This window comes from Rhincodon typus, chromosome 2 (assembly GCF_021869965.1).
Source record: "Rhincodon typus isolate 14 chromosome 2, sRhiTyp1.1, whole genome shotgun sequence".
NCBI lineage: Eukaryota > Metazoa > Chordata > Chondrichthyes > Orectolobiformes > Rhincodontidae > Rhincodon > Rhincodon typus.
In genome coordinates, this window is record NC_063333.1 from 134662811 (window position 1) to 134686731 (window position 23921).

General features: G+C 41.1%; 1 protein-coding gene across 5 annotated transcripts in view; it reads left to right on the forward strand.

Moving 5' to 3' along the window:
- The window catches only part of fhod3b (formin homology 2 domain containing 3b), a 607059-nt gene that overhangs the window by 559108 nt on the left and 24030 nt on the right, over positions 1 to 23921 (forward strand). For 4 of the 5 annotated variants that reach the window (XM_048611383.1, XM_048611368.1, XM_048611373.1 and 1 more), the window contains 3 exons: positions 1051 to 1241; positions 7593 to 7785; positions 21594 to 21617. In XM_048611383.1, coding sequence (XP_048467340.1) covers positions 1051 to 1241; positions 7593 to 7785; positions 21594 to 21617 — 408 coding nt within the window. The remainder of the gene's footprint in view (positions 1 to 1050; positions 1242 to 7592; positions 7786 to 21593; positions 21618 to 23921) is intronic. The other variant, XM_048611386.1, reaches the window with a different exon arrangement.

Below are 23921 nucleotides of genomic sequence, written 5' to 3' on the forward strand. Positions count from 1 at the left end.
TTAAACACACTAAGGGTTGATTTTCTCTGCTAATACAACACATGGCAGGGGGCAAAGAATGGGCAATTAGAGTCCATGAAATTGGGCAGTGATTATAATTGCTTAATCTCTGCTCTTTGTGTGCGAGTTTGCAACAGATAGTTCTAAGGTGAGTGACAACCTCGTTTCAGTCTAAAAATCAATGCAACTTTGACTGAAACTACCTCAAACAAGATTCTTTATTTTTCTTCTGGGCAATTGTTCTTGACCAGCTATTATGGAATGCTCCTTTGAGACCCATTGCTTCATGGTATTTCTCCTTCTTGCCCTCTCTACTTCTGAGCTGTCGGGTTGTCACTGCTGATCCCAACAGAGAAAATGCACCAAAGTAAATTAAGCAGCTACAAAAATAAGTTGTTATTTTAACAAATGTTTGCGTTAGCACAGAGATATACTCTCAGGTTGGTGAATGGAACACGATTGCATTTTGATTGCATTGTTACTGTCAGAATATCTCCACAGATCAACTGATTCCTTCCCCTAAAACTTGCTTAACCCCTATACTGTGCTAGTCTGATGTCCCCATTCCAGCGATCTTATCAGCTTTTATGCGATAGAATCGAGACGATTCAAGTTATTATGCTGAGCCCCTTTACAGGCAATAATTGTCCTATTAGCTTGAGTTATATTCAAACCAAAGTCTAAAACTAAAGGAGTTAATAAAAGCAGAAGATGCTGGAAACTTGCAGCAAGTCAGGAGTGGAACATAGTTAGCATTTGAGAGTTAAGACTTTTCATGGGGAAAAAAAAAATGAATTGTCATACCCTCTCCAGCTGCCCAGTCTCCATAAAGTTCAGCTGAGGCATGGCTCTTTATCGATTGCTTAGCTCATTCTGGAATGATCTGTGTTTTGTTGGCACTGCAAACCTTTCTGTTCTACACCTTGGCTGCCTGTTCATATGGCACTGATGTCAGAAATGTGAGCAAATCTGAGTTGAGCTCTCAAGAAGGATTGTGTTTTTTAAAAAGAAAAAACAAGGGTTGATTTTTTTTTAATCTTTTGTCCTCAGGTCGACTTTGACCAGCTTCAAGAAAACCTGTGCCAGCTGGAGCGGAGGTGCAAAGCCTCATGGGATCATCTAAAGGCTATTGCGAAGCACGAAATCAAACCCAGCCTGAAGCAGAAAATGTCGGAGTTTCTGAAAGATTGTGCTGAGAGGATCATCATTTTAAAAATCGTTCACAGAAGAGTAATGAACAGGTACAAGATCCGGATATCTATTCCCAAACGTGCTCTGTTGTCTTGTTCTTTTATTTTTATTTGTGAGAGTAAGTTAAACTTGGTTTTTCATAGTTTTGTTTCAGATTTTAAAAAAAGATACAGGAAATGTAGCCAAAGGACTTAATTTTGTTTTCAGAATTTTTACTTTCCATCCAAAAAGCTAGGCAAAAGGGGCTGAGACCCTTCCATAATTGAGGGAAAAATGTAAGAGAGCATACAAGATGAGTCAAGAGGTAGTGGTGTGGTGTAACTGAGCTCTTTTTTAATAAAAGGTCACTGGTTGTATTGGTAAAATTCAAAATTTGCAGCGAATTATGTTTAATATTCCTTTATTTTGACATAAATGTTCATTCTCATTTGGATTAAAAATAGTGTTTTTTTTTCAAATGCGCAAACTTTCCTGTAATAAGAGGGGAGTACAGAGAATTAGTTTGCTGAATACAACAGCCTTTGTATTTGGACTAAGTGCTACAGTGGCATGTAGGATCAACTCACACCACCAATACAATGGTCATCATGCACAAGGATGTCTCAACGGTTTACCGTAAGGAGGAAATTCTGAGCATGAGAGAAACATAACAAATGGCAAAGACCTTTTTAAATCAACTTTTCAGAGATGTTACTACACGCTACTGGAGCAGGTAAATCCAGGCCTCCTGGCTCCGGGATAGAGAAAATACCACTGCACCACAAAAGCCTTTGTATTGGGACCTTAAAGAAATGGTCAAAGTGAAGGGTTCTCAATGAAATTACGTGTTAGATGAGTAGATAATCTGAAGAGTTGTGAACAGAGTAACTGAATGAGTTACAGGTCAGAAGTGGTGCAAAAAACATGGTGACAATCATATTTAACTCCATCCCCTTCTTTGTGATGACCTTCAAACTGAGTTCCTGATCTTGGTCAGTCATCATCAGGTGATGTTTTCTTGGAGGAAACTGGAGGGAAATCAGAAGTCAGCTTCTTTCTCATCTTCAGCATCAAATCAAAAGTGAAATCAGTGCAGAATTACAGACACCGACAGTCTTGGAAAATGCGTTGTTGTTGCATTTGTATTTTCTGAGATATTCAGGACTCTATGTCTGACCTATCAAGAATATAATTGACAATCTAGGCGCACCGTGCTTAGTTTTCTAACCGTTTCATCTGATGATGTTGGTCAGTGTGTGTCTAAAACCCCAATTTATCCTGGTAGGGTAGGCTTGTGATATTGGTTCCTGTTCTACCCACTGAGTAGGAGAAAATTTTGGATGTAATAGATTATGAATGTGCTTTTTATAAACAAAGAACTGACATTTTGCATTCACCCTTTCACTCCTTGAGGATGTCCCAAAGCACTTTAGAACTTTTGAAAAACTTCTGAAATGTTTGCACTGTTGTGTTGTTGGAAGACTGGCAGCCAATCTGTGCACAGCAAGATCCCACATTCAGTAAATCAAAGGCTAGTTCGCAAGTAGAATTTTACAGTGCTTTCCTCTCCTCTCTGTCCACACCCACACCCCCAAACAAATGGAGTTGTGGGAATTTTAAGAGGGATGCGTTAAGGGCTCACAAAATTCTTTGGAAGGCCATCGCACCGCTCCTGGTCCCACCCTGACCAGCTCGCTGTCCTGGAGTTGGGGAGCCTATATCAGCATAAACACCCCAGTGCCATCTGAGGCCCTTAAGTTGCCAATGAATGACTGGTTAAGAGAGTTTCCCAGCCGGCCTCCATTTTCAGTCTGGTGGGAGGAAATCAGCGGCAACTGGGAAGCCCAGAACGTGACCCGGCTCGGGCCTTGGGTGGGAAGGTGCCTTCATCAACAGACCCCTTTACACAGGAGTGACGTCGCCTTCTCCACCATCACCAACAAGGTCTTCCCTGTAGGTGCTGCTACTACCACCCCATCCATCTCTCCGTTGGCACTCACAACCCATCCACATCCTGAGACCTCGCACTAGCCTGTTACAGGATTCTGTGTCTTGCACAGAAACATTAGAAAATAGGTGCAGGCGTAAGCCATTCAGCCCTTCAAGCCTGCACCACCATTTAATATGATCATGGCTGATCATACCATCTCAGTATCCCATTCCCGCCCTCTCCGCATGCTCCTTGATCCCTTTAGCCGCAAGGACCATGTCCAGCTCCCTCTTGAATATATCCAATGAACCGGCCTGAACACCTTCCAGTGGGAGAGAATTCCACAGGTTCACAACTCTGACTGAAGAAATTGTTCCTCATCTCAGTCCTGAATGGCTTATCCCTTATTCTTAGGCTGTCTTGTTCTGCAGTCACCCATCACCCGAGCACTTTCCAGTGTAGCAGCTTACACAACTTGGATCGGAGAATGTCTGGTTAGTCAGATCACGGGATGGGTGAGCAGTGAACTGTGGAGTATTAAGTGACTGTGGAGCAGTCAAAGTTGGTGCCAATATGTTCTCCACTGGGTGTATGACTGGTGGGCCAGGAATCACACCACCATGCAAAGAAATCCCAGGCCATCTGTTTTGGCCTTGGCTGATGGATGAGTATTAACCAGGACAAGTGGAGAAACACCTCTAATTGTCTTCAAAATAGTGCTAAGGTTCCTTTTGTGTATGCATGAGATCTCTTACACCTACCAAAGAAGGCAGTTGAGGCTTCCGATTCATGCCTCATCTGAAAGATGGCACCCCCTCACCACTAGAGGTGGCATGTTTCCTCAACACTAGAGACAACAGTTTAGATCTTGGTTTGTAAACTTCTTGAGTACATATAAACATGGGAGCAGAAGTAGGCCATTCGGTCTCTCAAACCTGCTTCCCCGGTTGATCATGACTGATCTGATTGTGGCCTCAACTTCCCTTTACTGCATTCTCCCTTTAACCTTTGACTCTGTCTCTACTGTTTTTTTAAAAAAAAGGTTCAACGACTCTGGCTCCATTGATCCCTGGGGAAGAGAATTCCACAGAATTACTGCTGTCCGAGAGCCCACTATTTTCAGACACTAAAGCAATAGGGCTATCACCTGAGTCACTGATACTCATGAAGTTTATGATTTTCCTTTGGGAGGTGAAATTTGCTCTTGTGTCGAACTCATAAGTTCTCCCAATCAGTCCCTCTCTTGAAAGTACTAGTGTTCGCACTGTAACTAAAATATACCAGTTAAGTCAAAAACTAAGGCAGAAGAGTATTCAAGAATATTAACATTAATTGTCACTGCACGCTGAGGTTCTTTTTTTTTTCAAAACAACATGACATCAATTACCATGAAAACCAAACGAGACTGATTTGTTACAGTCATAGACTTAATGTGAGCGATGCAGTCATGGACTTGAGCAGAACAAGAGGAAAGCTTTCAGCAGTTCAAGTCTGTGCAGGCCATTTCAGTTACTTCCACCTCCTTGCTGCGCTTTCCCATATCCCTGCAATTTGTTCTCCTCTCGTATTTATCCAGCTCACCTGTCAAAGCTACTCTTGAATCTACAGTCACTATTTGACCAGCCAGTGCATTCCAAATCCTACCCACCTTGTTTTCCCTCACGTTTCCTCCTTTGTACCTTTTGATTGTTGCTCCTTTACCTATTGGAAGCAAGTTTATCTTTATTCTATCTAAACCCTTCAACATTTACGACACCTCTGCCAAACCTGACCCCTCCTTCTGTGCTCCAAGAAGAGCTCCCTCAGCTTCTCCAGCCCATCCATACCAACTGCAATCACTTAAAGCTGTTCCAGTAGATACTTTCTGGGTCCTCTCGAAAGCCTTCACGTTCTTTCCAAAGTGTGGCGCTAGTACTATTATTTTGTGTGGGTTTTGCATATCATTATGGCTTTTGTACACCATTCCTATGATAAGATTTCCCTTTAGTTGCTTTGTTAATCTGTCTTGGCGCCTTCGAAGATTTGTGCAAAAATCCAAGGCATTACATGGATTATTTTAAATTGTACCAAGTTTTTCATTGGCTCTCCTCATTGTTCTGATCAAAACACACAATCATATACTTTAATACATTGAATTTCATCTGCCATTTGTTCACTCATTCACCAGCCTATAAATGGAGTAGAGTGTTAACTTCCCTATTAGGTGCACAGCTCTCAACCCAGCTCCAAAGTGGAAACAGACTGCTGAATTTCTGGTACTTTTCTAATGGCAGTAGGGTCTGGTTCACACTAATGGCTAGACTTCCTTGGCCACAAACTGACTCATAGAGACTTCATCTGGAAACACATCAGGTTCCTCTCACCTTCTGAAACCCCCAGCTCTACCTTACTGCTCCTTCACCAACTCTGATTTGTTATGTTTGTTTTGCTTTCAGTACTGGTTGGAGCAGAAATTTCCTGCAGCCATTGTCTCCAGCCCCTGTCCCGCAGCCCATTCTCTGGCCACAGTCTCAGTCACCAACCTGGCCACTGTACCATTCTCTTCTAGAACCTTGGAATTCTTTTTGACTCTGAGATGGCCTTACAACCACAAACCCAGTCCATTTTTAAAATGGCTAAATTCTATCTCTGTAACATTGACCCACCTCTGACCAAAACTTCCTCTTATGCTTATTGTTCCTGTGTGGATTTCTGCGTAGTCTATGCAGTATGTTTAAACCAAAGTGGAAGTTGCATGGTGGTGGATGATGGAAAGTACACAGGATTTGCTCAGTTGCCCCGATACTGTGTTAGTTTATCTGCTACGGAAACTCTCATCCATGCCTTTGTTGCCTCTTGAACATGCCTAATTAATAGTCAATCTACTATTGTTGACAGTGCCGTCATCTTGTGAGGCCCTAAGCTCTGCTTCTTCCCACACAAGCCCCTCTACCTCTCTTCCTTCCTTTTGTAATAATCCTTAAAAGCTTTTAGTTTGTGTCCTAACATCTCAATGTATTTCTGTGTCAAATTTTTGATTAATTTTCCTGTGAAGTGTTTTGGAACATTGAACCAATTTACAAGTGCTAGATAAATGCGACCTGTTGGTTTTGTGATGGGCAGAAGTGAGGAGAGGCACAAACCAGTCACTGGCAATCCAGGGTTTTTATGACTGTTTTTCCACTGGAAGGGCTTGGGAAAAATCCAGGACCTTTTCACTCCTTTTACCAGGTGGCATTTTGAAAGGCACTGATATCAATTTTAATTGGTCAGAATTGACATTAGGAATGGAGTTGGCAGACGTACCGCCATACTGTTACCACTCTTGCAGGCCCTACTGTTTTGTCAGGCCAGAAGTGTTTCTCCCAAGAATAGTCAGTCATGTTGCTGCTTTAGGCTCCTCCACACTCCCAACTACTCCCATCACACCCTCCACCATTTTGTTTTTTGGTTGGCTGACAAATTCTGGATCTCAATTGCTTCTGATGAGGTGTGGGAAGAGGGAGAGTGAAGAGCGAATGAGAGGCTTCCTGAGAGTCTTCATCTTTTTGGAAAAACCATGCTACTTTGCACACTGAAAAACTAGACCTCACTTTTCTGTGGTTGTGCTTTCCTGTGGCGTGCCTTTGAAGGCTGATGTGATCATTTTTAATGTCTAAAATTTTCTCAGGTGCCAATCTGTGGTTTCCCCAATGCCAGCTGGAATGGTGGAATCACCCAATAATTCATTCTCTACTAATCCAGCAGGAGGCAGAAGTTGTAGAATCTCCTGAAGTGTGCCTCAAGGGCACTGTGCAAACTTGGACCCACACACTCACCGTAGGTGCCGTTGGAATTTTAATTTTCCCCAAATCCACCCCTCAGTTTTGTTCGATGTGAAGATGTGTTTGAAGTTTCCACTTGTATATTATTTCACTGACGAGTTGAAGTGGATTCTGTTGAAGCATTTTGGGCCTGTAGTTGTTCCATCTGTTGCTCATTTCACAACAGTGATACTGTCTTATTGATCCTTTGAACAATAATGCAACTGTGATTAGATAGTAAACCGTGCTTGTGGACCCAAACACCAAAGTTGAATTGTCGAATGGGAGAACCAAAATTAAAATCTGTCGGTCTTTCAGTTCGATAAGTTTATTGCAGTACATCTGAAACATGATCAAGCCCCACCCCCCAACCCCCAGATAAGTACATAAGAAATCTGTTCAATGGAATTCTAGGATAAGTGAAATTATCCAATTTTACAATTCATCGTTCTCAAAAATAACTCATCACTACAAGCCCATATACAATGGGAAACAACTGAGTCTGTGGAAATGCTTCTGTAAGGAATGCTGTCATTATAACATCCCTTTATTAAGTGTTTGTAATTCTATCACTGTTTGTCTTGTAAAAGATTTTGTGCAGTTAACTGTCATGCATGCAAGATTTGGTCCAGTGATCAGATATTCATATGTGCAATGGCTGAACAGATGGTTCTAAATACTACGTTCCTTCTCCCCAATGTCGTTTATAGATTCCATGCTTTTCTACTGTTCATGGGACATCCTCCACATGCAGTGAGGGACGTGAATATTCATAAGTTCTGTAAGATCATCAGTGAATTTGCTCTCGAGTACCGTACCACGAGGGAGCGAGTGTTACAGCAAAAACAGAAACGCGCCAATCACCGAGAAAGAAACAAGACCAGAGGCAAAATGATTACAGATGTAAGTAGAATTTTTTTTTTGTTGCCAGTATTCACTGGGAAAGATAGAGGGTGGGAGGTGGTGCACATTTACTGCTGTCCAATGATAAGATAATTTGGCGTGCCAGAATACCTTGGAACAAGGCAATAATGGAATTCTTTTTGGACATGAGATGCGGCTCTGAGAGCAGTACAATGGTGAGAATTTGCTTTCTCTGGAAAGGAAGTTGCTGGGGTCCTCTCCCTGTCATTCACTATCGCTGTAAGCAGTCAGGTGCAGATCAATCCCAATTGAAAGCATGCACAAAATATCCTGAGACTGGTTTCAATTCTTTCTGGAGGATGAGAAGTCCCAGGAATGCATCAGGGATCTTAAAGAACTGAAAGTAAAACTATAAAGGCCTTTATTAACAGTGACATTTTGATGTTTTTTGTTCACGTTTTGGGGATAAAGTTCTCTAGTCATAGTTATATTTGTATAAAATTGTCACAAACTCTGGAATTCCCTCTATATTGATGGCCGTACGGTTGATCATACTAAAATGAATCTGCCTTGAAAAAGTTAACCTTCTCCCTTAACTAAAAGCAAAGACACCACAGGATGTTTTACATTTGAGTTTTGAGAGTTATGAAACATGAAATTCATTTTGTTGGCATGAAAATTGTGGGTGAGTTGTTATGCAGTTGGTTGAACATTCTGGAATCTTCAGAAGCAGTTAACAAAATATCAAATCAGTAAAATCTGTTATCTTCCTACACCTTGCAAACCTAGTAATGATAACCTCTTCTAACCTTAGGTTCCACCCTTTTCTTTCTCTAATGCTATTCCTCCCTCTAAGTTTGCTCTAGAGCTAAAAGCCCAGTCAAAAATGTGACTACTGCACCCCTGTTTCAGAGAGCTCTTATAGTATCTCTGTAACGCTTAGGGCAGGAGGCGGGTAAAACTTTATTGCTTTGTATAAATTTACTTCTAACCTCCTGTCCCACACTCCCTTGAAACCGTTCTTATCTTTTTTCCATATTACTGCTACTGTGATCTGTGTTTGTCTTCACTTGACTCAGTTACAGCTCAAGAACAGAAAGAAAGTGATCCTATTTTGTCCTGTCCCAATAATCCCCATTGGGTTAAAATTATACTGTCTTATTTTAGTTCACTATTTCCCAGTAATCTCTTCCAGAAGATGCGTTGAATGGAACAAACTATTCTACAAACCATGAATTTCGATTAGCAGCATCTAAAAATGTTACTCTGTGTTAATTGTCATAAAACGTCCATTAGTTCTACATGGAGGATTTCCAGACTTTAACAGAGTTTAATTTTTCAGCAACCATGGAAGAAAGGTCCCTCTGAACTTTGCATTGAACTTATAAGATGCATATGTTTTTGTAATTGGAATCCTGTGTCATGCATAGATGCTGGTTCTTTGCTGTTTGTATGAGCTATAATGATCTAGGCACAAATGTAGGATGTTTAATCGCTATGTTTGTATGTGACATGAAAATTGGTGAAGTGGTAAACGGTGAAGATAAATGCCTTAGATTGCAGACAGTACTGGTCAGATGGTCACAACAATGGCAAATATGACTTAATCCTGAAAAGTGAGAGATGATGCATTTTGGGAGGACTAGCAAGGCAAGGAGTATGCAATGAATTGTAGGACCTGGGAAATACAGAGAATCAGAGGGATCTTTGCGTGCATGTCCACAGGGTCCTGAAGGCAGCAGGATAGGTAGATAATGTGATGAAGACGGCCTATGGGATACTTGCCTTCTTCAAGGCATTGTATACGAGAGCAAGGAGGATATGATAGAACTGTGTACAGTGTTAGTTAGGCTTCCCCATTGAGGGAGTTGTGTGTGTCATTTGCATTGCCTAACCATGGGATGGATGTAAGTGCACTAGAGGAGTGTGGAGGATTTGGTTGTACTGGAGCATTTCAGTTATGAAGAGGGACTGGATAGACTGGGGTTGTTTTCCATGAAGCAGGACAGCTGAGGGGGGAACCTGTTGAAGGTCTAAAAAATATTATGACTGCAGAGATAGAAGAAATTTCTCCCCTTAAAATGATTAATAATAGATTTAAGTTAAGGGATATATAATATTCGCAATTAAAGGGACAGCTGGAAAGTGGGAAGCCTTCAACAATGAGATAACAAGAGTCCAAAGACAGTATGCTCCTGTTAGGGTGAAGGGTAAAGTTGGCAAGTGTAGGGAATGCTGGATGGCTAGAGAAGTTGAAGTTTTGGTCAAGAAGTAGAAGGAGACATATGTCAGGTATAGACAGCAGGGATCGAGTGAATCCCTAGAAGAGTATAAACATAGTTGGAATATACTTAAGATGGAAATCAGGAGGGCAAAAAGGGGACATGAAATAGCTTTGGCAAATAGGATTAACGAGAATCCAAAGAGTTTCGAAAAGTACATCAAGAGCAAAAGAATAACTAGGGAGAGAATAGCACCCCTTAAAAATCAGCAAGACTGCCTATGTGTGAAACCACAGGAGATACTAAATGAGAACTTTGCATCTGTGTTTACTGTGGAGAAGGATACAGAAGCTAGAGAACTTGGGAAAATAAATAGCGACATCTTGAAAAATGTCCATATTACAGAGGAGCAGGTGCTGGCTGTCTTAAAGCACATAAAGGTGGATAAATCCTGGGACCCGATCAGGTGTACCCTAGAACTTTGTGGAAAGCTATAGAAGTGATTGCTGGGTCCCTTGCTGAGATATTTTTGTTATCAATAGTCACAGGTGAGGTGCCGGAAGACGGGAGGTTGGTTAACGTGGTGCCACTATTTAAGAAAGGTGGTCAGGAAAAGCCAGGGAACAATAGACCAGTGAGCCTGACATCGGTGGTGGTCAAGTTGTTGGAAGGGATCCTGAGAGACAGGATTTGCACGTATTTAGAAAGGCAAGGATTGATTAGGGATTGTCAACAAGCTTTGTCTGTGGAAAATCGTGTCTCACTAACTTAGTTGAGTTTTTGAAGAAGTAACGAAGACAATTGATGAAGGCAGAGCGGTGGAAAAAATCTACATGACTTCAGTAAGGCATTCTACAAGGTTCCACATGGTAGACTGGTTAGCAAGATTAGATCACATGGAATACAGGGAGAACTAGCCATTTGGATACAGAACTGGTTCGAAGGAAGGAGAGAGAGGGTGGTGGTGGAGGGTTGCTTTTCAGACTGGGGGCCTGTGACCAGCGGTGTGCCACAAGGATCGGTGCGGGGTCCACTGATTTTTGTCATTTGTTTAAATGGTTTGGATGTGAACACAGTGGGTATGATTAGTAAGTTTGCCAATGACACCAAAATTGAAGGTGTAGTGGACAGCGAAGAAGGTTACCTCAGAGTACAACGGGATTTTGATCAGGTGGGCTGATGGGCCGAGGAGTGGCAGATGGAGATTTGTTCAGAGAAATGTGAGGTGCTGCATTTTGGAAAGGCAAATCATGGAAGGAATAATACAGATAATTGTAGGGTGCTGGGGAATGTCCCTGAACAAAGAGACTTGGAGTGCAGGTTCATAGCTTCCTGAAAGTAAAGTCACAGGTAGACAGGAAAGTGAAGAAGGCATCAGTACGCTTGCCTTTATTGGTCAGTGCATTGAGCATAGAGTTGGGAGGTCATGTTGAGGCTGTACAGGACATTGTTTAGGCCACTTTTGGAATGCTGCTTTCAATTCTGGTCTTCCTGCTGTAGGAAGGATGTTGTGAAACTTGAAAGCATTCAGAAAAGATTTACAAGGACATTGCCACTGTTGGAGGGCTCAAGCTACAGGGAAGAGGCTAAATAGGCTGGGGCTATTTGTCCTGGAGCGTTGGAGTCTGAGGGGTGACCTTATAGAAGTTTATAAAATCATGAGGACATAGATAGGGTGAATAGCTAAGGTCTTTTCCCCAGGGTAGTGGAGTCAAAAAACTAGAGGGCATACGTTTAAGGTGAGAGGGGAAAGATTTAAAAGGGATCTAAGAGACAACTTTTTCACACAGAGCATGGTACGTGTATGGAATGAACTACCAGAGGAAGTGATGGGGGATGGTACAATTACAACATTGAAAAGGCATCTCGATGGATACATGAATAGGAAGGGTTTAGAGGGATATTGGCAAAATGCTGGCAAATAGGACTAGATTATTTTAAGATATCTAGTCAGCATGGATGAGTTGGATCGAAGAGTCTGTTTCTATGGCTGTATGACTCATTGGGTTATGGGCCAAATGATGGAATATGGGACTAGAGTAGATAGGTGCTTGATGGCCAGTGCAGACCCGGTGACCCAAAGAGTCCCATTCTGTGCTGTAAAACTCGAAGACTCTATTAGGTTTTAGGAGTTCTGCTTGCACAGCAGAAGGGAGAATTTCTTTTCTCACGCTGTCTGTCAGTCAAACATTAGATAGGATTAAATCACTGTGCAGCAATTTTTAGGCTCAATTCTGTTAACTACTCACTATTGAACAGTGACGCCAACATCCACAAGGTGGATTACAGAACAAAGATCCATGGATGCTGAAAATCTCAAAGAATAAACAAATTGCTGCAGAAACTCAGCAGGTCCAGCAGCATCTGTGCAGAGAAAGCTGAGTTAACATTTTGGGTCCGGTAACCCTTCGTCAGAACTGATTGTAGCTACAAAAAGGTGGTATATATGCTGAAGATGGGATTAGGTGGTGTGGAGAGGTAAAGGGGTAAGTGGGAGGTGGAGACAGAGCCCAGAGGAGAGAAAGACCGGCAGACAAAGGGATGGATAATGGTAAAGCAGGGAGAAAGACAAGCTGCTAACGGGGACTTTTATATAGGTAAGGATGGGTGGTCTGTGCTGAAAGCGGTCCGAATGATAACAGGGCCTGGGGTGTCAGGGTGGGTAAAGGACATGGGAGAAGGAAGAAGAAAATTATTGAACTCTATATTGAGCCCTGAAGCCTGCCGGGTCCCCAAGCAGAAATGAGGTACTGTTGTTCCAGCTTACACTGAGCCTCGCTGAAGCACTGCAGCAGGCCTGAGGTAAAAGTGTTGGCCAGGGAACAGGGTGGTGTTTTGAGCTGGCAGGTAACTGGAAGCTCAGGGCCATTTTTGCAGAGAGAATGTAGGTGTTCCACAATGTTTCTGCCTCATAAAATGAGGTTTTGGTATACAACCTTTGAGAATTTTGAAATCTGGAATGTGATACATATGCCATACTTAGAAGGAGAAAGGTTCCCAAAGCTGCTGCACCAGTGAAGCTTTCCTTACTCCTGGGGCTTTTTTTTTTTGGAGATTGCACACATAACCACTACAACAAAAACTAACATTTAAGTAGCATCTTTTAACATGGTGAAGCATCCCGTAGCTCTTCAGAGAAACCTAATCAAACCTGACCTGTGTCTCACAAACAGGTATTAAGATGGATGAACAAAACTTTAGTCAAAGAGGTAGGTTTCAGGAGTTCTTTGAAAGGACCTCTGAAAAACAGACGTGTTTAGGAAAGCAGTTCCCAGGCAGCTGAAGGCATTTCTACCGTAGTTCAATGAAAACAAAGAAGAATCATTTGCTTTCGAAATTTGTTTTATTCTAAGAGCTAGGGAAGTCCAGAAACTTGGCTTTCTCCCTTTCTGTAGTGACTCATGGACTGTTCAGTAGGGCCAGGCTCAAGGCTGCTGGAACACTGAGGTAAACTGAAGGATTTAACAGTGCCTCAGCTCTATGTGAGAACTACCCTGACTCTGGCCTTTTAGATCTGAAATCGTGAACCTGCTCCCTCCTGTCCCATTGATAGGGTCTCACAGCAGATGGCCCCTTCCATGTTCCACTTGTAATCCCAACTTCCCTTCCCTTGCAAAGGTCTCCTATTGCAAACGACTTCTTTCTTTAACCCTTCCCATCCCACCACATGCATATGTGGATACTTACCTCCTGATCTGACCACCACCTGATCTCCCTCTCCTTTCATTGCAGCCTCATTGCAAATAGATCCTTCACTCGCCACTTCTTCCCAGCTGGAAGTTGATGATGACTCCATCCTGACCCCACTCCTACCTCCTACTGCCCCCAAATCCAGGCCCCACTTCCCTAGCCAATCTTTCCACTTGATGCTATGGTGAGAGGAAGAGGGTGGGTGATTGTGTGGGTGTGCAAGGCAGTTCTAAGGGAGTAGGTCAGATACACACACAGCCTTCCCTGCTCCCCCCAACTCTAGCCTCGTCAAAATCCATCTATAGACTGGACCAGGCGAGGAGAAATCCCCAGATTGAAGGCAACTTGTTTCTAACACCCACGTTCATATGAGTTCCACAGAGGCTATTTTGAAGTTGATGCCATTGGAGGTGAATACAATTTAAACCTGATTTCCTTGCCTGGCTCGGCTCTTTACTTTCCTAGTGGCCAGGATTTGTGCTTGGGCTTTTTCTCTTTACCTTGGTTTCTTGAGCAAAAGGACAAAAGTATTTTATTAGTGAGCTCTGCAGTTTGGCACTTGTTAATGGATATTTTTAATAGTTGCTCAATCTATCAAATTATTCAATTATTGAATAAAAACAGAAAGAACTGTGGATGCTGTAAATCAGGAACAAAAACAAAGTTGCTGGAAAAGCTCAGTAGGTCTGGCAGCATCTGTGAAGAAAAAAACAGAGTTAACGTTTCGGGTCCGGTGGTGTTTCGGGTCCTTGGGTCCTTCTGAGGAAGGGTCACCGGATCCGAAACGTTAACTCTGTATTTTTCTTCATGGATGCTGCCAGACCTGCTGAGCTTTTCCAGCAACTTTGTTTTTGTATTCAATTATTGATTTTGACATTTGTTTTGCTCAGTAGGTTTTGTTTTCTTCATATCTTAAGATTTTGTTGAAAATTTATTTTCAATGTGGTGTTAAACTGGCTGAAGGGGCATGAGAAGCTTAGAAGAAGTCTGTTTGTTTTTATTTGAAGACTGACAAAAGGAGTTATTTTTACTCTATTAGAAACAGGAAATTTGGAAATGCAGAACAGATCTGACAGCATTCATGCAGGGAGTCCAATACCTTTCTGTCAGAACTAGTGCCAATTGTGGACCTGAAGCATTGACTCTTTTTCTCTCTCCATAGATGCTGCTTTTTGTCTATGTTTAGGAGTTCCACCATCTACAATACTTTTTTCACCATTTGACTGTCCTAAGCTTTTATAAGTTTGGTTAGTTTCAGTTTAAATTAAGAAAATGTTTATCACTCAATATTTTTTTGTTTTAAAAACCTTTTGAATGTTGCTGTCTAGCTATTGCATTGGGCCAGATTCAAAGAAATGGAACTAGTTGTGTATTGTGAATGACCAAGTTGTGTGTAGTTGTTTGACAAAGCTGTGGTTGTAAATGGAGAGGTGGTGAGTGGGGGTTGCAGTGGAGGTGATGGTAGAATGAAGGAACAGGCGGCACGGTGGCTCAGTGGTTAGCACCACTGCCTCACAGCACCAGGGACCTGGGTTCGATTCCACCCTTGGGCGACTATCTGTGTGGAGTTTGCGCATTCTCCCAGTGTCTGCGTGGGTTTCCTCCGGATGCTCCGGTTTCCTCCCACAGTCCAAAGATGTGCAAGTTAGGTGGATTGGCTATGCTAAAATTGCCCCATAGGGTCCAGGGATGTGTAGGTTAGATGTGTTAGCCATGGGAAATACAAGGTAGGAGAATGGGTTTGTGTGTTGTGCTCTTTGGAGGGTTGGTGTAGACTTGTTGGGCCGAAAGGCCTGCTTCCACACTTGAGGGGTTGTATGAATAAGGCAAAGTAGCAGAGTCCATGACTTCTCTCCCTAGCCATCCCACCACTTTGAAGTCTTTTGTCCAATGTCAAAATTAGTCATTGATTTTTCAGATTAGGCACAACATTATTACTGCACAATGGTTCATGTGCCACTCACACTATAATTCCCCTCATCGGTAATTGGTGTATTTAGTGATTATTAGCTGAAGATTCGGGCTCTAAATCACATGATTAATCTGCTCCCTGTTACATAACTTAATGGTTATCACTAGGAAATGATGTAATGTCGCTTATTTATAGTCTGCTTTTCATGATATTCACAGAAGGAAAGAGATAGACAGATACAATCAAAAGCAATGAAGAAACTTTGCATGACATACCTTTCAATATATATCAAATCATGAAAACAGATGTTCATTTAAGTGGTGAATTATTGCTAAAGGGCCAAGCTAACTGAGCTATTCTGCTACCCACAGACGTTAAAGTGATTTCTGGGAGTAACTCAGCCACAGAAGTACCATTCCAGATCATTTGACGACGTACTGAAACAATGCCCATTTATAAGGAACTGCATTCTCTGAGCTATATTACATGGTTAGCCATTATTTGAGATTACAAGGGATGTCTGTTCCCCAATTAGAAAGATCTGTGATGGTCAGATCTCAACACATTGTGCATCAAAAATACTACAAACAGGTAACTGGTGCATAAGCCTCCCTCCCATTGAAGCCCATTCCAGCATTCTCTGTCCCCATCTATCTAAAATGGGTGTAATCAGTTGTGTGAACCACCAGCCTGCAGAGATCTGCATGCCTCTACCTTACCCAGAAATGTGATTTTTAACTTGACTGGAATGTAAATCCCATCCAGCTAGTCAAAGACTGCCATCGCTGACTTGTTTTGAGAATGTTACTATTAACAGGGAATGTGAATCAATAATCTAATAACGACAACACTTTTCATCGAGCCCTGTCCTTCAGTTTCTACTGATGTGAACTGAGCTGACCTGTTTTTCTTCATTGTTAGATTACCGAAGAGATGGATGACATTCTATATTTGCATTCCAGTCTGCAGGACTTTTACCTAAGCATCTGCTCCCTGCAGAGGAAGAGCCACACTCTGCACCCTCTTACCAAGAAGTGTAGTGCAATATTCCCACATTTAGTGTGAGTTCATGACTCTCAGGATCTAACCCAAAGCATTGAGTCTACAAGTAAGATCTGCATTTGTTTCACTTGCTTCCCTTGTATCCTTGACTTAAGTGAAAATCCTCTAAAATACCCTGGTGTCATAAAATGATAAAATACCCTGGTGTCATGCCTAAGCCAGACCATAGCACAAACTATCCACCTCAGCTCACTACCCCTGCTGCTTCCACATGTCCCTATAAGTCTGTGAACTTCTAGATACTTTCAATCATCATTGAACCTGCTTTCCCCTGTTCAGTACAGTTCATTCAAAAAAAATTGGTGGCATAGTGGTTTGCACTGCTGCCTCACAGTGCCAGGGACCATGGTTCGATTCCAGCCTTGGTTGACTCCCTGTCTGTGTGAAGTTTACACGATATCCCCCTCTCTGTGTGGGTTTCCTCCAGGTGGTCCAGTTTCCACCCTGTGCTCCAGCTTCCTCCCACAGTCCAAAGATGTGCAGGTTACGGTGGATTGGCCAAGGCAACCTGTCCGTCGTGTCCAGGGATGTGCAGGCCAGGTGGGGTAGCCATGGAAAATGCAGGGTTACAGGGATAGAGTGGGTACGTCGGGTGGGATGGTCTTCGGAGGATCGTTGTGGACTCGATGGGCTGAATGGCCTCTTTCCATACTGTAGGCATTCTGATTCTATGATAAAAATAATTTCCTTATCTCCAGTCATTTAATTACCAGTTCTAAAGCTGTCCCCTCTGGTCATTGACAGTTCTGTCATTTTCCTCTTATTTACTATATAATTTTTGACATCACAGTTAAATGCACACGTCGCCAAAAGCTCTGTATGCTCTTCATGTCACTGAAACCCTTATTCCCTTTAAGCTTAATAATTTGCATTCCTGGCCCTTGATTTTTCTGCTACTCTGTGGTGTCAAGGAATAGGGCTAGCTACTGTACCTTAGGCCTAATCAGTGGGCGTTCAGCATGATTTTTTTTCCTTTTGTACTTTGTCGCAATTTACAAAACCAAAAGTCCCAAATGAAATTTCACAACATTATCAACTTGTCCTATGAGATTCAAAAGTATGTGAGCTGCTCAACATCTGTTACTGCACCCACGTTAAAATTATACCATAGTGTTTATGTTGCCTCTCGTCTCAGTTCTTATGTGTAAAGTTCTCACTTCATATTCCTCTGCATTAAATTTGCCATGTGTCAGCCTGTTTCAGCAATCAAGGCCCCCCTCACCCGACCCCCAAAGAAAAGGCGGCCACAATCCTCATCACAATGTCTTTTTTGTATCATGTTCAAGACATTGACTGTATGTTCTGTCCACCCGCGTCCAGGTCATTCAGTACATATTGCTCTAAATATAATCACCTGGAAGATATCACTGTATACTTCTCTCCAGTCTGAAAAATGGCCATTCATCATTGAATCTCTGTAGTGTGGAAACAGGCCATTCGGCCCATCAAGTCCACATCGAACCTCTGAAGAGCATCCCACCCACACCTACTGCCCTACCCCTATCGCATGGCCTATCCACCTAAGCTGCATATATTTGGACTGTGGGAGGAAACCCACACAGTTACAGGGAGAATGTGCAAACTCCACACAGACAGTCGCCTGAAGCTTGAATCAAGCCTGAGGCTGGATTCAAACCTTAGTCCCTGGTGCTGTGAGGCAGCGCTGTTAACCACTGAGCCACTGTGCCACCATCATCATGGTATGCTCCGTGTCCCTTAGTTTTGTATCTACGTTGCCACTTCCCCTTTAATCTCTTGAGATGCAGTTTTTCTAACAATCCATTCTGTTGCATTTTGTTGAACACTATCGGAAAAGTCCATGTACAAAACACGAAGCCTTATTTCCCTTAAGAACTCTAAGTTAACTAACCACAATTTACAATTAGCTTTAATTTATTATTTTGACAGATTTACAAGAGAGAATTAATTTTGGCCTTTAGAATTTTGCTCACCATAGATGTTAGCCCTGTAGGTTATGTCATAGTTATCCCTCTCTGGACTTTTTAATGATGCGTGAGTAGAGTTTTGCCTTATCTTTTGAATTTACTACAGACAGAATTATCACTGTTTGTTAGCCAAAACAGTGATGCTTTTTCATCGTGTAAAAGAGATCTAATGCCTTCTATTTCAAGAAATGGTTACATCTATTGTATATGACAAAGTACTGCTTTGTATCAATATTTTTAAAGCATTGTTTTAAAATGTCTCAATCCAGATTCAGATCTACAAGTATTGAATAATAGTAACCCCTGCTTGCTACATTTCTAAAGGTTCTGAGATTATCAACCTCAAGTAGTGCTTTGAACAGTGAAAGGAAAATACAGTCCAACTAAATAAATCCTCAAAAGGGTAGTACACTTTTAAAATACTTTTGATGGTTATAACTAGCTCTCCTTGTTATGGTAGTTATGGATTCATACACAGATCTTTAAATTATCCACTTAGAATGATATTTGAATAATCCAAAAGTTACTGGGTGCACTGTTGAAGCTAATTTTTCAAATGGGAGAACAGATTGGATGTTAATTTCTTCATAATTCAACTTAATGTCCCCTTTGGAATGATTTATTGAAAAAAAATCCAATTATATGAAGTATTTTACTCGATTGGGCAGTGCTTTGCTTCCATTAAATGCCACAGGAATGAAATTATAGGTAATTAGTGCAGCCAGTACATATTTTCAAAGATGCTGCAAAGAGCAATGAATTAATTGGGCATTTAAATCATTTCAAATGTTGTTGCTTAAAGAACACATGTTGGTCAGGTCACTGGGTGGAATTTGAGTGCAATCCCCTGCTCCCGTTCTTATAACACCGTGGGATCTTTAAGATTTAGCTGAATAGGCAGATATGGCTTCAGTTTCACATCTGGAACTGAAGAATATTTTGAACAAAATTAAGAATTGTATTTGTATTGAAAACAGCCTCAGAATATTACAAAACATTTTACAGTCAATTAAGTACCTTTTGAAGTGTGCAAAATTCGGCCCCCGATTTTCTTATTGCAACATTCCACAACAGCAACAAGATGATAGACCTGATCCTTGGCTCTTAGGTATTGGTTAAGGGATAAGTATTCCTTGTCCACTCAAGGGCAGAATTGTATATACAAAACTATCTATAGTTCATCAGCATGGAAGTGTCAGCCTTTCAGTTGTCTGAAGCTTTGTTAGGTTTATTTGTGAAAATGAACTCTGTTCATTGTGTGCAAATTGTTTGTGCTTTGGACACTATTCCTTCAGTATTCATTCCATGGTTTGCAGTTTGAGACCATGAGCTTTAGTTACTGCTATTTTGAATTATTTCAGTTTCAGTTGAAGGTTCCTTTTAAACAGAAGAATTACTGGCCATCTCAAACGTGTACATATTTCAAAAGTTCAGTTTTTTGTTCAGTTTTACATCTTATCTCTGATGTGTCTAGGATCTAATTGACAACTTGTTTTATTTATACATCAAGTTATGCAGGACAACTGTACTTGCCAAATTACTACCATTATTACACAATTTCTTTAGTTGTAAAGTACTTTAAGATGCCCTAAGACCATGAAAGTGCTATATGAATGCCAGTTTTTTTTCTTTCTTAAACACTGATTTGTTCTACGTTAAACCAACCACTATCAGCCGCATTACTACCCAGACTTAAGCAAGTCTCTGATCTCAATATCGAGTTCAACAATTTTAAGGCCTAAACTCTCCCGTGTCCCAGCCCCCTACCCTACACACCAGGCCTTGTTACCACATAGCCTGCCATTACACGCTACCTGTTATTAGTCACTAATAGTCCCCATTAACAACTATTTACTCTCCCAGCCTGATCGTTAGCAACTCCTTTGTCTGTCTAACTGTTCTCTCTCTTTAGGCTCTATCCTATTGTTTACTCCTTACCTCATCCCCCTTTCCTTTTTTCTACATATAAACTGACGTTTTCCCAGCCACCATCAGTTCTGAGGAAGGGTCACCGGACCCAAAACGTTAACTCTGATTTTTCCTTCACAGGTGCTGCCAGACCTGCTGAGCTTTTCCAGCAACTTCTGTTTATGCACACATTTATCAGGAATAGGAGTTTTCTTTGTCAACCATTGTCCATGACCGAGCTGTACTATTTAATTTGTTCTTGGACCTTCTTCCCAACAGCAGTGCAGATGTGTACTATACCACATGGACTGCAGCAGTTCCAAAGAGCAGCTCACAATCACTTACTTTAGATGAATTAAGGATGGGCAATAAATGCTAGCCTTGCCACTTCTTTTTTTTAGCAACTCTTTTTCCCCACATGTGTAGGATTTCAGTAATTTTCTAGTTTGAAGTGATCCCTCATGTTTATAAACTTGTATACTAACTTGACCCACTGCCAATTTAAACATCTTTGTAGTTTGCTAGACGCCTTTGCCATTACTGTTGGATGCTTTGTGCTGGGACCTCTTTCCATTTCAGTCATTGTAAGCCACACGTTCTTTTTATCTTAAAACCTCCAATTCACTGCTGACGTATTTGAAATATCAAAACTATGGAATATCCTAATTTAAAGGAAAACACAAATCAAGAGGATTATTTACTCTATGGATGCACAATATTGTCATAGTTTGCTGCAAAATCACTATCTCGGCTCAGCACAAAAGGAAATTAGGTGAATTCAGATGGGTATTGACAAGTCTTCAGTGAGCTCTGACTGAACAGACATCTGAGCAACTCGTATATGCTGAATTGTATTTTTTCGTTGTCAAAAAGTAAATAAAAGGGGTAAAGCAATTAACTTTATTCAGTTATTAGCTCTATAGCTTAGCTTGCACTAATCAGTACTGCCTGCCATCAGGTAATGTGGATTATGTGTTTCTGTCCCTTCTTTATATTTCAGGCCAGTTTGCAAATTTGTTTTTACTACATTCCTAGTTTTTGATTTTTATTCCTGTATATTATGGCATTCTTCTTCACCACCTTCTCCTCCTCTCATCTCTCTTTCAGACTGATGACGAAGATGATGGTGAGGTATGGCAGCTGTCTGCGATTGCGGTGCCTACTGTCTTGTGGGCACAGATTCTTACTAATATCATGTTGATTCTAACCTTTGTTATCACAATGCACGGCTAACATTAGCAAATGGCGACCCAGGCCTCCATGTTGAATCGCATCTTTTCAAATAGCTTTAACCTACGGCAGTGTGCTGGAGTGTTTTGACAGCGTGTTTTAATGTCTGGGGGACTTCTGATGCACTAATTTGTTGGTTGATCATTGTGACGGTTTGTGATTCGTTCCAGGTATAGGTGTCACAGAATTTCCTCAATCTCTTTTCAGATTCCTGCGTTCAATATTAACTTTCCGTGTCTTTTTTAAACTGGTATTGCGTATTCAGACTTCTGTGTTTGAAATTCCTTTGTATAAGATGATACATGGTTAATTTTTCCCCTTTTTTCTTAGTTGTTGCATATCACTTCTTTGAGAAAATTCTTTCCTCAGTACTTTAAACAACAAGATCCCCAACTAAACCTTTCTGAATACCTGACAGGCTTTGTGCTTGTTGTATTTCCCATATTTATGCAGCAAGGAGATTATCAATGCTGTGTAGATAATTTATTATTAAAAACACAGTTCAGTAAGTGTCCAATAGATCTGGTGTTACCTGAGAAAAGAATATATTGAATAACGTTTATAAATAGGCTGCTGGAATTTGATACAGTTTGTAGTTTCTCAAAGCATACGTTTGAAGCCTTGGATTTTAACTACATAATGGAATGAAGGATTTACATTGTCTCAATTAATACTTTCATCCTCAAAAACTCAAATCTGTCTTGATCTCATGATTAAAAGTAAATGCTTTCACTTAATTTTCGTTTATTGTAAATGAAGGACTTGTCTTTAATGTAGTCTGTGAACAATAACCAAATGTGTGAAATTGCAAGACATCTGTTAAAATGTGACTTGGCTATGACTGATGATGGTCAACTTGCAGTGACTGTATTGGATGAACAGTTCATTGATATTCCACTGATCCTTCCACACGTTTATTTTGATGAAAGAAAAGTGTTGATTTAAAAAGTTTAAAAGCTTGCAGCGCCGAAGTGTACTGAACGATCTCCTGTCCGTACCACCTCTTTGTCAAAGAAATCCAAAATGTACCTCTACGACCTCTTTCCGTGATCCTGCTTGTTCTAGCACTGTAAATGAGGTCCAATTTTAGTTATATTTGATGATGAATTTAACAATACTGGCCTGAATTGGCTGCAATCCAAAAAGGATGGTGCTCACCCTTTAAGTTTGTCCCTGCCCATCTGTATGAGCATTTGCAGAAAGGGATGCATGTGGGAGATGGAATACATGTGGTGCCCTCTACATGGCATCTGGGAACTTTGTGAACTGGACAAGCAACTGTGTTTGTCTTAAACAAATCTTCAGTCTAAGTGGTTAGTGTAGAATACAGAGCCTTGAGCAAGGAATGCAAATTGGATTGGATTAAAACCAAGAGAGAATAAAGATGAATAAAAAGTACAAAAACTCAATTTGAAAAAGCATCTGCAACTATTAATATTTGTGAGAATGAGACTCCACACTCGTGAAAAATCGATTTTCAATTGCAGCAACTTGTTTTTCGTCATTTAATTTAAGACTTTCCCACTTAAATTAAATGGAAAAGCCCTAATTTTTTTTTGAAGTGTTTACTCTGTATTTAAGGATGTCATATCATCCGTGATGTTTGAACGGGGTAGCCACAAGTTTTTGTGCAACGTCCAGAGGAGCAGTGCATGGAAGATTTTCAGATTTATTCCTTTAACTGCACATCCTTAGCCTGAAACGTTTTAGATATCAACATAAAATAACTTGGGGCACCAAATATCCACACTATTATTTTTATACCAAATTCTGCTCCTTTTATCTTTCAAACAATTTAAAGAAAACTTCCTTATTGGAACTAAAGCAAAATATCTGTCACTTTAAAGTCGAAAGGTAGCAAAGAGCTTGACAACTAGAAGTGTAAGTTGTTTGTCTGCCTCATTGCATCTGGTAACGTTGTTTCATGTGAGTCTTACTTTCTCGTGTAGCTGCATAGGGTCACAAGATGGTAGCACTGTTGAACGTTAGCTCATCCTCAGCAGCAGGATTTCAGAGAAGGTGGTTTTACTTGACTTCAGAGTATTTAGGACCAAGAGGAGCATTTAGAAGTTAAAGTTGCCTTTTGAAAAGATAACAGCTCCAGCATCTCTGTTGAGTTGAGAGGCCGATCTGCAATTGCTGTTTGTAAATACACAAACACGCCACCCCCATCCCCCTCAACAAAGGCCTTCATCCCTCACTCCC